At 43.9% G+C, this 15,707-nt stretch overlaps 1 protein-coding gene across 12 annotated transcripts in view; it reads left to right on the top strand.

Moving 5' to 3' along the window:
• Window positions 1-15,707, top strand: part of cdc42bpab (CDC42 binding protein kinase alpha (DMPK-like) b) — a 69,919-nt gene that overhangs the window by 35,158 nt on the left and 19,054 nt on the right. For 7 of the 12 annotated variants that reach the window (XM_076757078.1, XM_076757080.1, XM_076757075.1 and 4 more), the window contains exons 5-18: window positions 566-714; window positions 9,718-9,811; window positions 10,707-10,907; window positions 11,091-11,229; window positions 11,440-11,549; window positions 11,702-11,781; window positions 12,621-12,799; window positions 13,085-13,207; window positions 13,417-13,550; window positions 13,769-13,890; window positions 14,050-14,170; window positions 14,651-14,761; window positions 14,937-15,184; window positions 15,308-15,322. In XM_076757078.1, the coding sequence (XP_076613193.1) occupies window positions 566-714; window positions 9,718-9,811; window positions 10,707-10,907; window positions 11,091-11,229; window positions 11,440-11,549; window positions 11,702-11,781; window positions 12,621-12,799; window positions 13,085-13,207; window positions 13,417-13,550; window positions 13,769-13,890; window positions 14,050-14,170; window positions 14,651-14,761; window positions 14,937-15,184; window positions 15,308-15,322 (1,826 nt within the window). The remainder of the gene's footprint in view (window positions 1-565; window positions 715-9,717; window positions 9,812-10,706; window positions 10,908-11,090; window positions 11,230-11,439; window positions 11,550-11,701; window positions 11,782-12,620; window positions 12,800-13,084; window positions 13,208-13,416; window positions 13,551-13,768; window positions 13,891-14,049; window positions 14,171-14,650; window positions 14,762-14,936; window positions 15,185-15,307; window positions 15,323-15,707) is intronic. The other 5 variants (XM_076757081.1, XM_076757084.1, XM_076757076.1 and 2 more) reach the window with 1 other exon arrangement.

Here is a 15,707-nt window from a genome sequence, read left to right as displayed (position 1 = left end):
AATTGGGCAACAGAAGCTAACACGGCCAAAAAAACATTTACGTAAAAGACCAAAAGAATGACTTTGAGATTTCTCACTGGTTGTGGGCCAAACTCTTCCTCGCTCTCATTGGCTGCTGGAAGCAGCTCTTCCTAACCTGACCGTCTGTCCTCTCCCTGTGACCCTGAGTTCAAATGCCAGGACTGTTTGTCATTCCATTTCCAACATTCTCACAACAAATGCTTTACCCTGGACACTCCCCGAGGCTTTAAAAATACACACCGCTGCCCGTCCAGCCAGCTTTTGGGGAAACCCTCAAAAGTTAAGAACCGTTGAGCCACCCGCTGCCTCAGTGCCCCTCTGTAGTAATGATACTGTGAGAAAAAAGGGAGAGGAGAGTGAGGGGGGTGGGGGAAAGGAGGGTGGTTTTCTACATAAATCATCTCACTGATTCACACTATGCTGACCTTTTTTTTTTTGTCTAAATTAAGTTTCTCTGCTCTGCACATTTGTTCATTTCTCTTCCACTACCTGCTGCTGACATTTCATTCGCATTTTCTTTCCCTCTGTCTCTTTGCCTCTTTAGTACTTGGTCATGGACTACTATGTGGGTGGTGATCTGCTGACTCTGCTCAGTAAGTTTGAGGACCGGCTGCCAGAGGAGATGGCCAAATTCTACTTGGCTGAGATGGTGCTGGCCATCGACTCTGTTCACCAGCTACACTACGTCCACAGGTGAGGAGCATGCAGAGTGTGTGTGTGTGTGTGTGTGTGTGTGTGTGTGTGTGTGCATGTTAGGTGTTAACGTGTGTCTGTAATTATTTTTTGGAGAGGAACTGAGCAATAAGTCCTGATGATGGATGTTCAGTGTATTTGCATTATTCTTGCTGCGTGGGCAATTTTCCAGCTGTGGGGAGCCACTGCAGCTAAATGAAAATAAATGAAAATAGTGGAGTGTGTGTGTGTGTGTGTGTGTGTGTGTGTGTGTGTGTGTGTGTGTGAGTGCGTGCATGCACATGTTTGTCTTCAGTCATCACTGAAGCTAGTCAATACCGCTTACTAACTATACACTATATTAGTTTGTGTTGCTGTGTGTGCTATTGTTTCACTATTGAACGTTCCATTTGAGGTCAGGTTTGTGTGTGAATGTGTGTGAGAGGCAGGTTTTCAGTGCTCATATCCTTTACTTTATTAAAAGTACCAGTCACTCATTACAAGTCAAAGTACTACGTTCAAAATCCAGCTTAAGTTTAAGTGCACAACAATATGAAAGCAGTCGCTCATAGTAATGAACCAACAGAGAATTATCATCTAAATCTTCAGCCCCCCCTCAGCTTTACTGAGCTTGTTAATGAGTTTCAGCTAATTGTTTAGCCAATCAGCCCAAAATGTTACTGCCTTGGGTCACTCTCACTGCTCTCGTGGCATCATTTTCAGCAGTTCTCAGTCATAAACGCACTGTAGGCTACCTGCTCAGCACCAAACAGCAGATGGACACAGTTAGAGACTAGCTGGGGAATATAGTGGAGCATTTAGCAGCTGAAGAACAAGGATTCAGCAGTTGGTTGGAATCAACCTGCACTGGACTTAAAACTGATCAAGTGGACACAAACACTGTCCCTGAAAGTGTAAATAAGCAATTCATCATATCAGCTTTAAGTGATAATACTGTCGTGTTGACGACTTGTTTCAGCTGCCCCCAGATGGCCCAAAAAAAATCTGACATTGAAGGTTCAAAGATGCCAAAGTAAAAGTACTCGTTCTGCAGTAAAATGGCCACCATGACTGGTGTATTAATAATATGAAATGATAAGTTTATTAATCATTGTCAAAGTAGCATTTTAACTATCTGAGCTTTTTTTTTTGAAAGGGACCTGGTTTTAACGATTTTATATGTCTAAATCAGACTGTTCGCACCATGTGGCTCTTCAGTCCGTTTTCGTCTGTAAAATACATTCCAAAAGAATTTTTCAGCCAAAAGAAGATGCCCGTGGGAGCAGGAAGCCGGGCTCTGCCAGACAGGAAGTGGTCACATTGGCATGCTAACACAATTACAGCGCTGCTTTCACTGGGGGCTCATCACGGCAATTTTGTGCAGGGAACAAGGGGAGGCTGGATAGACTGAGGGAAAGATGAGAGATGGATAGAGAGCAAGGGAGGGTCAGAGAAAGGGGACAATAAAGCTAGGCTGCTGGGTGGGAGAACGTTTTGGGTGTGTCTGTAGTTCCTCTGATCACTAATATGCCAAGTGGAAAGTCAGACGGAAAGAGATGTCGAGGCGACGGCAGAGCTATAGAGAGATGTAGATATAAATGTATAACTGAAGAAAGGGAGTGAATGAGAAGAGAGCGGGGAGCCACTAATTGCATGGTGTTATCTGGGGGCCATGGGTGGGGGTTGGTGGTGGCAGTGGAGATGGAGAGGTGGATGGAAGAGAAAAGGGACAGGGAGGAGGGGACAGCACTGTTTCTCTTTAAGTCCCCCCGTGGACGCTTTGGGACAGTAATGATGGGGTACGGGAGGTGTGTGGGTGGGGGTGTGGTGCTGTTACCTCCTCCTCATGTACCAACCCCCAACTCCTCCTTTGCTCTCTTTCTCACTCGCACACACTCTTGTGTGAGAGCTGTATGCTTGCTTTGTAGAGGGTGGAGACGGCCATGCAGGTCCCCTGAGAAGGGTGTGTCCTACTGGCTGGGCCCATCTGATGTGTGTGTGTGTGTGTGTGTGTGTGTGTGTGTGTGTGTGTGTGTGTGTGTGTGTGTGTGTGTGTTTATCTCAGTGATAGGGTGTATGTGTGTTTTGCGTGTTTCCTATTCGTGTGACTAAGTTTGAGTACAATGCATTAACCCTGTAATTTAGAAGCTCTAATGCCCATTAGACAGAAAACCAACCACCCTCTATTCATGGCTCACTTTCAGTCAGACCAATGGCACACAGGCAACCAGGCGGCCACTGTGTGGGAATATAAATGGGCAGGCTGTGACTACAGTGCAGTGGCTTTCTCTCTTTACCTCTTGGGAATCACATTTGCAAGTGGCCTATGGTGCCAATGTCTTATTAGCACAGTCCTTAAAAATATTAGCCTGGATATATGAGACGACCCTCCACCGCCTGTTTTTGGACAAAGACTTTTTGAAGATAAGCTCCTGCATGTTAAGCTGGGCTAACTAAACACTTTTAGTGCTGACAGACTCACTGTAAACAGACAAGAAGAAACTCAGTATCCTAGCAACATTAAGGCTACAAACAACCCATAATGCAACACTCTGTTGATATAACGGCCACACTTTGTAAGATCAGTACATTTAAATGTCTGTCCTCAAAAATAATACGATCCTACTGTTTCAAATAGAATTTCCAGAAAAGAATATTGTCATATGTTCAGGTCAGTTCATCAGTTTGTGGGTCAGGAAAAAATGATCATGAGCAAATGTTTAGTGGATCCCCAGAAGGTGAGAGTCATCATTTGTTCTGGGTCCCTGCATGGGACTGAATTTTTCATTTGGTTTACAAGCTTTTAAAAAAAACAAAGAAAGTGTTTACACACGCCTGTCGGAATGAGTAGTCAGAGGTATATTCTACTGACTCCAGCTCCCCATCAGGACTCTTCCTGGCTTTCTAAAGAGGTATTCAAGCATCATCCCAGACATAATACATAATAAGACATGGTGCCTCAGTATGTTTATATTACTGCCTCATCTTTTGCCTTTTGCTGTTTTGTAGGTCTGGAATCACTGTTTAGTTTACTTTGGAGTTGATACAAATAGATCTGCACACAGAGTATATCCTGTTAAAAGGATTTTAATGCTGGGACATTTTGAGCACCAGCCTCCTTTGGCTTTGTGTTTAGTTTACCGTTTCATGTTGTGTGTTTGCATATGTACAGTAGCACTGTGTTGTCTGCATCTCTATTCCATGCTTTACTACAAACTCTACTGCTTATTGATGTGCATCATCATCAGCCCTCATGACCTCATACCACCAAGTATATTAAAGTGATGTCACCCTCAGTAGAATCAGTAAATGTAGAAACTGTTCACCATTTTTGGATAGTCTCCTGGTATAAAGTATGTCTTCACATTGCCCAGCCCTATGTTATATTATGCGCACAGCTAACCTTATTAGCCTATAGTCTAAATTATGGCATCTTTGCTCACCTAATATGTGCTTGATCTTGTGTTGACCTTGCTCCAATGCTGGCCCATTAGAAATAAAAATTTACACTTCTGTTGACACTGATGAAGTTGAAAAGAGCCCAGATGAAAGAAATGAAGAGGGAAGAGCCTTCAGGTCAACCTTCTGTCCCCCTCGGCCGAGTCCCATGAGAGGCAGCGTGCGTTGGAGTCAGACCCAAAGGGAGACGGAGTCTGTATGTGTTCATTTATTCAGTGGTCAGTGATCTGCGTGGCCTCCCAGAGGGCCTGACAAACGTTTCAATAGGCCAACTCAGCATGGCTTTGTGCTGCCGAGCACCACATCTGTCTGCCACGGGTGTGTGTGTGTATGTGAGAGAGAGTGAGACACTGCCTGAGATAGGGGGATTCTGATAGAGTGAGTGTCGAGGTGGGGGTTGGTACAGAGGGACAGCAATGTATGGGTGCATAGAGAGAGGGGGACATTTGTTGTGACCATGGAAAGAGGAAGACGGATAGCAGCATACACTTGCATCAAATAAGATGTTGTGTGAGGGTGTGACAGTTGACATCTGTTCTGAGTGGGGTCTTACTACTGTAGAGTTCTGTGTAATTGTGTGCATGTGTGTGCTACAGTGTGTGTTTTCCTATTGACTGCAGCCTTTGTGTGTTTTATTATTGATCGGGGCCATGTGTCTCTTCACAGCCCAGTGATCTAAGAGAGAAAAGGACTTCCTCTCTCTCTTTTACGCACACACACTCAGGCAGTGTCTCTCTCTCTCTCTCACACACACACACACAAACACACATGCGCTTAACAATCATTTATCAAACATCTTCATTTACATTGTAAACTCTATATATCTGACATCTTTGAGGTTAGAGATATTGTCCAATTCGATTGAAATGGACACTTAGTTGAAAATATTATTAAGGTTGAGCCTGGGATAAGGATGAGGAGGTGTGAGTCTGTGTGTGTCATTATCAAGTGATGCCAGAAGTCATACAGGAAGCAGTTCTTTGAACCATTAGTTAACAAACGCTTGGCTAGAGCCATGTGGACATGCCATTGTCCAGTGTTGCTGCAGGCCACATTGTGTGTGTGTGTGTGTGTGTGTGTGTGTGTGTGTGTGTGTGTGTGTGTGTGTGTGTGTGTGTGTGTGTGTGTGTGTGGTGTGTGTGTGGTGTGTGTGATAGGTGGTGTCCAGATGGCCATCACAGATGGATGCTTGTGGTCTTAGAAGAGATTATCTCCCTCTATTCTTGTCTCTGCGCTGCTCCTTAAAACCGCAGGAGCCCTGTGACACAGTAGCCCAATTAGCTATGCTAACTAGCCTAGCCTAGCCTAGCATCTCCACCACCACCTCTCTAGGTTTGTCCATGTGTGGAGGGCTAAATGTGAGTCAGCTATTGTGCTGTTAGCCTTCAGCGGTGAGAACTAGAGGCTTTTTTTGTGGCTGCCCTGACCGTCATGGGGCTCGTCAGTCAGAATGACACATATTCTAAAAGACAAGATGATACGAACTGCAGCGAACAAAAGTAATGTTTGGTGTTCAAGAGAGAAAGAGAGGTCAGAGAGATTTGTGAATGTGGTAGAGAGACAAAATGCTGCTAAGAGAGAAGCAGAAAAGAAGAGAGAGGAGTGGGCAGACAGGGGCTTTGCTGGGTACTAAATGGTTTATCAGTAACAGCACCAGCACCCCCTCCCTTACCCCCACTGTGCTATTTGTCTGCCACACACATTTACATTACATACACATGGACAGGCAAGGGTCAACTCCCGCTGTCTGCTTTTTGGCAGACCAGAAGTCTCTGGAGCAGATTAAGGCCTTCCAGCAATCGACGCACCTGTTTGTGTGTGCGTGTGTGCATGTGCGTGTGCGTGTGCGCGTGCACATGCACATGCCCACAGATCGACATGCTCACAGTCCAGTCCAAGTGTTACGGGTGTCATTCATGATTTGTAAGGTCTGTACTTCTCGTCAAGGTGATCCAGGTTGTGTGTACAGAGGTTGTGTCCTGAGTCACACTAGTGATCACAGGCTTGTGTGAAGTGGTTATAAATTTATGTAGGTAAAAAAAATGTATCCATCAATTGGAAAATGTGACACTATCATGTTTGCTTGCTGCTGTGAAAGATAAAGGTATCTTTCAAATGGTAAAACATGAGATGCTGTAGTTTTGTTTTAGTGTAACATACATACATGTGGAGTTTTCTTGTAAACAGAGGTTCCATTTACAGTCAGTGTTTCTCACCATAATGCATTGTGTGAATCCTTGAGGCTTAACAAATGTACTGAAAGCATTTTCTTCCTCATAAAACATTGGCAAAGCAGATTTATTGAAAAATCCTCATCCTTGCTTTGTCTTCTTCGCTGTGTTTCTTGGCATATTACCATCACCTGCAGGTCAGAGGAATAGTGTGAAACTGTTGGCAGGAATGTGTATTGCATCACCAGCATGCTCTTGTACATGTGTGTTTGTCATCATACACATGATAGAACAACAAAACAGAGACACACTGCTGCATAGTGCTTCTAGTGGTCTTGTAAGTTACAGTCATTCCCATTTTAATGAAACAGAATGATGGCTCTTCTAAAGGTTAAAATGTTCCACAGGTTCTGTTTAGAACATAACACAACTGCAAGCCAAAAGCCCCATATTTTTTCCAGTTATTATACCCAAAGTTGTCTCCTTCTGCTCAAGCCTTCCATGATGTCTTGGTTTTGAGTAGTTAAAGTGAAAGTTCAGATAGAACTAAAAGTAAAGTCCAACATAAAGAACCATTCAAATTTTAGCCAAGACATTTTTTAATCTCCTGTTTCCAAGTTTGAAGCTCTCTTTTATAGTGTGACCTCGGTTGTTTATGTGTTTTTGTGCCCGCCAAGTTCACGTTACTCCAGTTTGGTTACGTGAATGTTTACACTTGGGTATAGTTTGTGGTTTCCATCGAAAACGCTATATACAGTATCCACTTTGGAAAGTGATGTTCAGTCTGGAACACATCTGAGAACACTCCAAATCTGTAAAAAGACTTCTAAGTGACCTGTGATGCAAATGTGGTAAAAGTAAGTGTCAATTTATATATACATTCTGCAGCCCGACTTTTATATATATACAAGTCACATATGTGCGCGCATTTAATCCATGGTTTTATAGCATGGTGATTTAGTGGTGCATGTGAAGCAGAGAGATAACTCGCCCACCCCCTGCTCCAGCCCCACGAGATGTGCCTATTAACACCACTGGAAAATGACAGGGGCTCCACATTTGGCTTTGAAGAGATCTCGAGCTGAAGACAGACACATCAAAGTGTCTTCAAAGCCAATTCATGTCTGCTCACTCTTAAAAGAAAGCAAATCTCTCAGGCTTGGCCAGCAGTCGCATGTATTTATTGAGTAGTTAAGAAGAATTAAAGGTAAATTCGAAGTGGAATGTGGGAATTTCATGAGCTTTAACTGATTAGCTTCTACTTCCTGACGTTTTTTGTTTTTGTTTTTTTTTCATCTGGCAAAAATTGATTGTTTTGCCAGGCACAGTTAACAGATTGATTGTTGTCTGTCAGAAGGCACTGGAATTTATTTAAGACCTCAGTGTAACTTTTATTAGATACAGCTCGGTCTGCCTCAGTCTGTTTGAAGCCAAATCTAAAATGCACACACTGTAATGGTTAGAGCCATTGTCATTAGGTTGTGCTTCAGTTTTTTCTCCTTGTTGTGTTTTATTTTATAGAATAAAATACATCTTAGCAAGAATGAAACAGGACTTACAGCTGTTCAAAACAGAAAAATCTGTTGTAACATATAGACAGCAGCAACAGTTCAGTGCTTACATGTGTATGTATTAACCATCCATTGTTTTAATTGGTTACTGAAAGATCTAGAAGTGTTAGTTGTCTGATGTGATTTGGAGTTATATTCCACTGTCTTAAACCTCTGACAGACCAGGCTGACACGCTGAGGCACTTTTCCTCAATGGAATAATGTCATCTCCTCTTATCGACTCTCTTGTGACACAATTAGTATTGGTTCTTCTGTTGATAGTATTAGTATGCTGTTAGTGTGTTGGTGCGTGAGTTAATGGATAGGGAGAACGTGTGTGTGTTCTTGTGTTGGATGTCTGGCTCATTCTTCACACCAATGCTCAGAAGCAGCACCAGCTCAGTTCTGTAACCTGTGACATCAGCTGTTTAAGCTGACTTCCATTGCACATCATCCTCTGTAAGCGGTGTCGTTTGTGTGTTTCTGCATGTGCTGTGTGCACCCTAAAGACTTTTTCTGTGTCCTCCGTACCAAGTCTGTCGAGCCTTGTTGTGGTTCAGAGGGTCTCAGACATGGGGCTCAACAAGGTCTGCCCTCATGGGAAATCGGTGGAATGGTCAGACAAGGACAGAGGCTATATTTAGCTATCATAGTGGGATACAGTGATATCTCCATTTCATACCAGTCCAGTGATCGTTAGAGCTGTTTAGTATGTTTTTCCTGTTCTCATAATGTGAATTTCAACCAAATATACACATAATTCTCAATATTAACTCTGACACCAGAAGGCCACAGACGGAACAGAAGCAAATCAGTTATTGTTCTTGGAATTTCTCCCTCCAGAGACTGGACCAGACCATGCCTGGCTGTAGATCCAGGGATCTGCACTGGCACACTTAGACTCCCCCGTAAGACGATAGCACCCACAGCTCGACACAAACCACCTGTCAGAGACCAACAGTCAAACACACTGGAAGCCCTCATGGAGCTTCCTGCACAAATCTTGAAAATATTGTAGAGAATATTAACTCTAAAAGCCTAGTTTGCTGGTTAAATAGTGAAAGAAGCTGATGAATATTGAGACGGTCCAGCCGGTGTAGCTGCTAGACAGAAAACCCTGTGTGGCAATGGATCCCAGCAACTGGAACGAAGCCACAGTCTCAGTATCTATATTATAAACATATCATCAGCAGTAGTAATGCAGAACAGATGCAGGTCGGGAAAGAATTCTACAGTGGCCACGGTGTGCACATCTGTGAAAGAATGTGTTGTCAGTAACCCCCCACCCAGCCCGTCTCTGTCCACAAACACTAATATTGTTGGAAAAGTGAACAGGGGAGTGTGTCTGTTTAGGACACAAGGTCTTTTTTAGGAGTGGGAGTGTGTTCGTGTGTTGCATATTGCACGTGCACACGCACACACACACACACACACACACACACACACACACACACACACATATTTTGTGTATAGTCAACTCCCACATTACAAGTCCAATTATTTCCAGTGTTTAGTCTTTTGGTCAGTTTGGAGTTGTCACGCTGCTGATAAATGTGCAGGGGGAAATTACACTTAATTGAATCACAAATATATTTGAACTATTACACACTAGATTAGAAGCAAGTTAAGACAGTAACATTTCCTCAGGTTATGGAATTTAATTTGATGATGATTAATGGTTACACTGTAATATGAGTTGAGGCTTGTGTGTGTGTGTGTGTGTGTGTGTGTGTGTGTGTGTGTGTGTGTGTGAGTGAGTTTTGACTGCCCTATAGATATTGTTTTGTTTGGAAAAATGTGGTGTTTTCTTCATCATCTTCATTCCACTCTGCGTCTTCTTTCAGGGACATTAAGCCCGACAACATTCTGTTGGATATGAACGGCCACATCCGCCTGGCTGACTTCGGCTCCTGCCTCAAACTCATGGAGGACGGGACAGTAAGTTTTTACCACACTGCTGCTGATGCCTCCTCCGGTCCAAAGCAAACATACCAGAGCTTTACTGACCTCCTTGTCAACCCCCCAGGGGTCTCCCAGGAGGAGCGTGTGGTTCAGCGGCTTGGCCCTGCCTACACTCGACGATTCGGACAATTCTCCTGGCAAAAAAAAAAAAGAAAAGAAAAAAAAATCCCCCAGGTGTTATGTAAAAGAAAAATGACAGGATGAAATAAATGATCAAAGAAAGGCCCGAGTTTGTTCCTCCAATGTTAATATGGTGATGAGGTTATATGACCAGTTGAAGAAATAAATGTAGGAACATGGTGGTAGACTAAATCGTCTAGATTTAAGTTTTGAATCACGATCAGAGTGCGTTTCACTGGTGTTTCATCTGTACTAAAGCAACTTCCTGAATAATAAAGAGAGATGATGCCAACATGCGATGGATCTGAAATCCCAACATCTGCTTTTTCTCTTCCACTGTGGAACTTTTGGCACGAAACCATGACAGCCATTTCTGAAAATTCCTATTTTTGCATTATGAACGTTCTAATTTACTGCCTTCATTTAAATTCAGGATTCCGAAGCAAATGTGCGTTCTCAAAATTGCTTTGAAATAAGTTGAAACAGAGCTGTAAAAAAAAACTGCGTAGACATCCTGCAGTGGGGGTCTGAAAGTTCAGTCAGTTCTTTGTCTGGTTGTTTGCTGTTGCAGTGATGTTTTCCAAGACTTCAGCCTGTAACTCATCATCATCATTACTTTCATTAGCATGCAGGCTGAACTTGAATACTTAAGTTCTTTGCTTCTTTGTATTTGAGGTTTTGTCTCACATGCGAGTGACATTTTTCGGATTTTTCGGATCAGTTGTTGACTTTTGTTTTGTGCCCCTGTTAGGTCCAGTCCTCTGTGGCGGTGGGGACTCCAGACTACATCTCCCCAGAAATCCTCCAGGCTATGGAGGATGGGAAAGGCAAGTATGGACCTGAGTGCGACTGGTGGTCCCTGGGAGTCTGCATGTATGAAATGCTGTACGGCGAGACCCCTTTCTATGCAGAGTCCCTGGTGGAAACCTATGGGAAGATCATGAACCACAAGGTGAGCTCATAGAGTCTGATTTTGATGTGTGTGTGTGTGGCACTGCTGTATCATTTAACTGGAGTATATAGAAAAAAGCATGCTGTGACAAACTTTGGAGACACAGTTGATTGAACCATTGTGTTCTATTTGAGAATTAAATCTGTGTTTTTGAACCATCTCAAATCTCACATGTTTGCACAGGAGCGCTTCCAGTTCCCACAGCAGATAACAGATGTGTCAGAGGACGCAAAGGATCTGATTCGGCGGCTCATTTGCAGTCGAGAGCACCGACTGGGCCAGAACGGCATCGAGGACTTCAAGCACCACCCCTTCTTCACTGGTACAACTTCACAGACGTCACGATGTCCTCTAAGACTTGACTGTTCTTTTTACTATATTTATCACCATGGTCCGCTAGCTCGATCCCTGAATAGATTTTCTGCAGTATCCATAACTGGTTTTTCAGCTCCCCAGAGTTTACACATTTGTGCTTGTCAATAAAGAATCAATAGTTATCCCTTGTTCTAAGCGCGACCTCTCCTGTGTTCAGGCATTGATTGGGAAAATATTCTGACGTGTGAAGCCCCGTACATCCCAGAGGTCAGCAGTCCCACTGATACCTCCAACTTTGATGTGGACGATGACTGCCTAAAGAACTCGGTAAGGGGCTTGTGTAGAAGGTCAACAGACTTGGACAAAAATGGTACTCTCAGATTGTTGCCTTTCTATAAAGGTATTCATATTTTTTTAGATTTGTGTGCGTTAGAAGGGAAAATCTCACTTCGTTGTCATGTTTTTGACTCATTTTTCAGGAGACCATGCCCCCTCCCTCACACACTGCCTTCTCTGGCCACCACCTGCCCTTTGTGGGTTTCACATACACAAGTAAATGGTAAGTGCTCCCATGAGAAACAGACATATAAATAGATTCTAAATTATATAAAAGATTATTTTTGGCTTTGATCATTTTGAGTTTTTGGAAAAGCCTTCCATCACACTAATCATTATGATGGTGATTCGTGGGTTGTTAGTGGGCAGGCGAATGGAAGTGGATGACATCCAGTAAAGGCACAGTATTTTTCCAGTTGGCAAAATGAAATTTATTTTAAATAAAGGGAGATGGCAACAGTGCTGCACCTTGTCATTTGGCTTCATGTGTAACTGGTCGGCATAAATGGGTTGACCCCCCAGGCGAGCCTTCTCCGTGCATAACATTCTTATCACTCCATCTAAAGAAGCGCAGGAGTATTAAATTAGCTTCCCTCCCTAATAAGGTGATGTTCATGACTTGCTGTAGATCTTCACGCTGACGGCTACCCGTGAGAAAGCGACAGCCCCACCACTTACTTTCTTATCTCTTCAAGGCTCAGTGATAATGGCCTTTTCTACTTCCTTTCTTTGCTCTTTCCCCCACTCTCTCTGCACCCCATTCTCTCCCCCCTGTCTCGCACTCCCCATCTTTTTGCTGCTGTCATTCCTTCTCCTCCCTCCCTCCCTCCCTCCCTCAGTCCCTTCTTCCATGACTCAACATTCTCTCCCTTCACCACACATTTTCATATTGAATTTTCTTTTACTGTTTAACACCATTATTCCTGTTTTTTCACCTCTCTTCATCTGCCACTTATATCAACTTTCCTCACTCTTTCTCACTGATTCTTTCTGGTACTGTTCTCATGCCTCCTACTCCTTCCTCTTCACTGCCTAACTTTTTTTTCCCGTCCTTCCCTTTAGTACCCTATCTGACCGGGGTTGCCTGCGACAGCTGGCAGTGCAGCTGGGTAAGTCTGGTCAGGACCAGTTGGACCTGGACGTCCAGCGCAGCCTGGAGGACAGCCTGGCCACCGAGGCCTATGAGAGGAGGATCCGCCGCCTCGAGCAGGAGAAACTAGAGCTGAGCCGCAAACTGCAAGGTAAGGCTAACGAAAGAGTCCGCTTGGGGTTGTGTGCGCGTGTGGGAAATCACATGCATGTACATAAACATGTAGCAGTTTGAGCCTGAGAGTGAAGAGACACATTGATGCAGACATTGTATATTTGTTAAAGGCACACATATAACCACAGGTAGTCCAGGTGTTTTTTAACATCTCAGTTCATTGAGCATATTGAGATTAAACTCTCAGAACATACTTTCCCCTCATATCTAAGTTTGATTAAACAAAGCACATAACTGATGCATCATATGTGGCCTGTTGCAGAGGCGACTCAGACGGTGCAGGCCCTGCAGCACCCCACAGGTGAGGGCCCTGTCAGCGCCAGCAGGGAGGTGGAGATCAGGAGTCTGAAGAGCGAGATCGACGTCCTCAAGAAGCAGATCGCTGGTCAGGATTTGTTTTTGCTGATATTTAGTTCAGCTCATTAACACTCCAACCAAAGAGGTTAATAGTTTCTGAGATTCACCTGCTGCTTCTACTGACTCACCAGCCAAATTTGGGTCTCATGATCAGGAAAACTCTGAACAGAACTCGGGAACCTCGGATCACTTCAGTGTTTAACTAAACCTTTGTGTCTGTGCGTGCGTGTCTGATAGACTCAGGCCAACTTGAGAAGCAGCTGGAGGATGTGTCGTTGGCCCGCAGGGACCTGGAGGACTCATCTAAACACATCAAGATTCTGGAGAAACAGATGAAAAGCATTACACAGGAGAGGGATGACCTCCACAAGGTAGAGGTTCTTCAAAAGTTACCATGGCTGTTCTAAATATTACCTACAGTAAAAAAAATGTAGTCTTGACTTGAGTGTTGAGGATCAACAGTGATTCAGAAAATACTTCATTTGTATAGTTTCACTTTGTTAGAGGTATTGCTTCAGTTGAGATGAATTTTCCTTGAAGTCACCGTGCAAATCTTGATATGCATCTACACCCTCTGCTTTGTGTCCAGGATATTATGGAGGCCAGTGAGAAGCTGAAGTCTCAGTCAAAGGAGCTGAAGGAAGCCCACAGCCAGAGAAAACTGGCCATGCAGGAGTTTTCTGAGCTCAACGAGAGACTCACAGACCTCAGGTAGGACCACTGCCTGGAGACCATTTCTCAAAACTCAGACACCTACTCTTACTAGTGTCCTCACAATCGCAGCTTCCTATTGAGTATTTTTAATGCTGTTGTTGCTTGTTTAGTTTGTAAGTATATTGATATTGACAGTTTATCTCACCTTGCTCTCAGGTCGGCGAAGCAGCGCTTGGCTCGCCAGTTGCGCGACAAGGAGGAGGAGATTGAGAGCCAGACTCAGAAGGTTGAGGCTCTCCGCCTTGAGGTGCGAAAGGCAGAGAGGGCCAAGAAGGAGGTAGAGTAGTCTCCCTGTGGTTGCCAGCAAACCCCTTTCTGTCTGCCCATCCACTGGTTGGTGCCCAATTCCAACCTCTCCATCACCTTTGTAGAAATGTTGATAGACTTCCATGAATATTTTGTTTTGGATTAGAAACAATGTTGCAGTGGCTTCGTTTCAGTGTATAATGTGTTCCTAAATTCATGCCAGAACATTACAGGCATTATTTGGGAAGATTTCCATCAATTTAGAGTAATGTAGTACATCATTTTCATAGCTTGATACACAGCTCAGTACACTGGAATGAGGCCACAAAATGTATGTTTGTCTCTTGTGTACTGGTGTGGTTGTATGTGTGGTCTGAATGTTTACCTTCTGCATGTTTTAGAATATGCTTTTATTAAATCTATAAAAAAAGATGGGTTGAAATGGATGTGGAGGATATGAGCTACACTTCCACATCCAGTCACTGGACTTAATGCATGCATCCATCATCAGATGGAGGCACAGGCGGAGGAGCAGGCAGCAGAGGCTCAGAAAGAGAGGAAGCTGAGAGAGCGTAACGAGCAGTATAGCCGACAGCTGGAGGAGGAGCTGGAAGGACTTAAGGTATGTGTGCAAAGACACACACAGCTGAACATCTACAGAGTCCCCGGACATCTTTATGAGTTCAAGATTTCCAGATTAGACCAGATAAAAAAAGTCTCACTGGTCCCCTTCACAATCCTCATATCTGTTGCTGAAACTCACCATCCCTACTTTTCTCCATATTCCCACCACCCAGGTGAAGCAGGCCGGCTCCTCTGCCGTCCCGGCCTCAGCAGACCAGACCCAGGAGATGGGACGCCTGCGGGGAGACCTGGAGAAGAAGACGCTCCTGTATGAGGAGGAGTTGGCACGCAGGGAGGCGCAGCATAGCACCGAGCTGAAGGCCCTGCGCAAGGAGCTGCGGGACGCTGAGAGCCAACACCTCACCCTGCAGAAGGAGATCCTGATGCTCAAAGACAAGCTGGACAAGACTCGCCGTGAGAGGTAGTTTACACGATTTCATTCTGGATTGTTGCTGTAGTGGAGTTAGTGGTATTGCTGCACTGTGTATGTCCAATTTCCTGGCAGTCATGATATTATTTTTGTTTTCTTCTTTGTCTTTTCCAGTGATGATTGTGTGAGGTAATTAGAGTTGAATTAAAAATAGTTTCTGTCTGCTAGAAGTGTGTAGTAACAGTGAAGCGCTGTTTCTTTTGAATAGTTAATCTAACTATTGTTCGGCTGTAACATTATTAGAATGTGATAGTTCTGTTGTCCCTAACCCAACCAGAGATAACCCTGTGTACAGGTAGCCTCCTGCAATGGGTTCTCAAGTATTTCATCCCTCTTTCCAAAGCTGATATGGACCATTTCATAGCACTCCTTTACTTATCTGTATATAAGTGATCTTATTGCCGTTACAAATCGTTCTCTTTTTAAGGCTCGAATGAGCCATAACATTTGAAGTTGAAAGCAAATATCCAATGAGGCAGCAACAGTGCTGTAGAGATGACAAATTGATATTGTA

Source organism: Chaetodon auriga, chromosome 18 (assembly GCF_051107435.1).
Source record: "Chaetodon auriga isolate fChaAug3 chromosome 18, fChaAug3.hap1, whole genome shotgun sequence".
Lineage (NCBI taxonomy): Eukaryota > Metazoa > Chordata > Actinopteri > Chaetodontiformes > Chaetodontidae > Chaetodon > Chaetodon auriga.
This window is presented reverse-complemented; position numbering and strand designations above follow the sequence as displayed.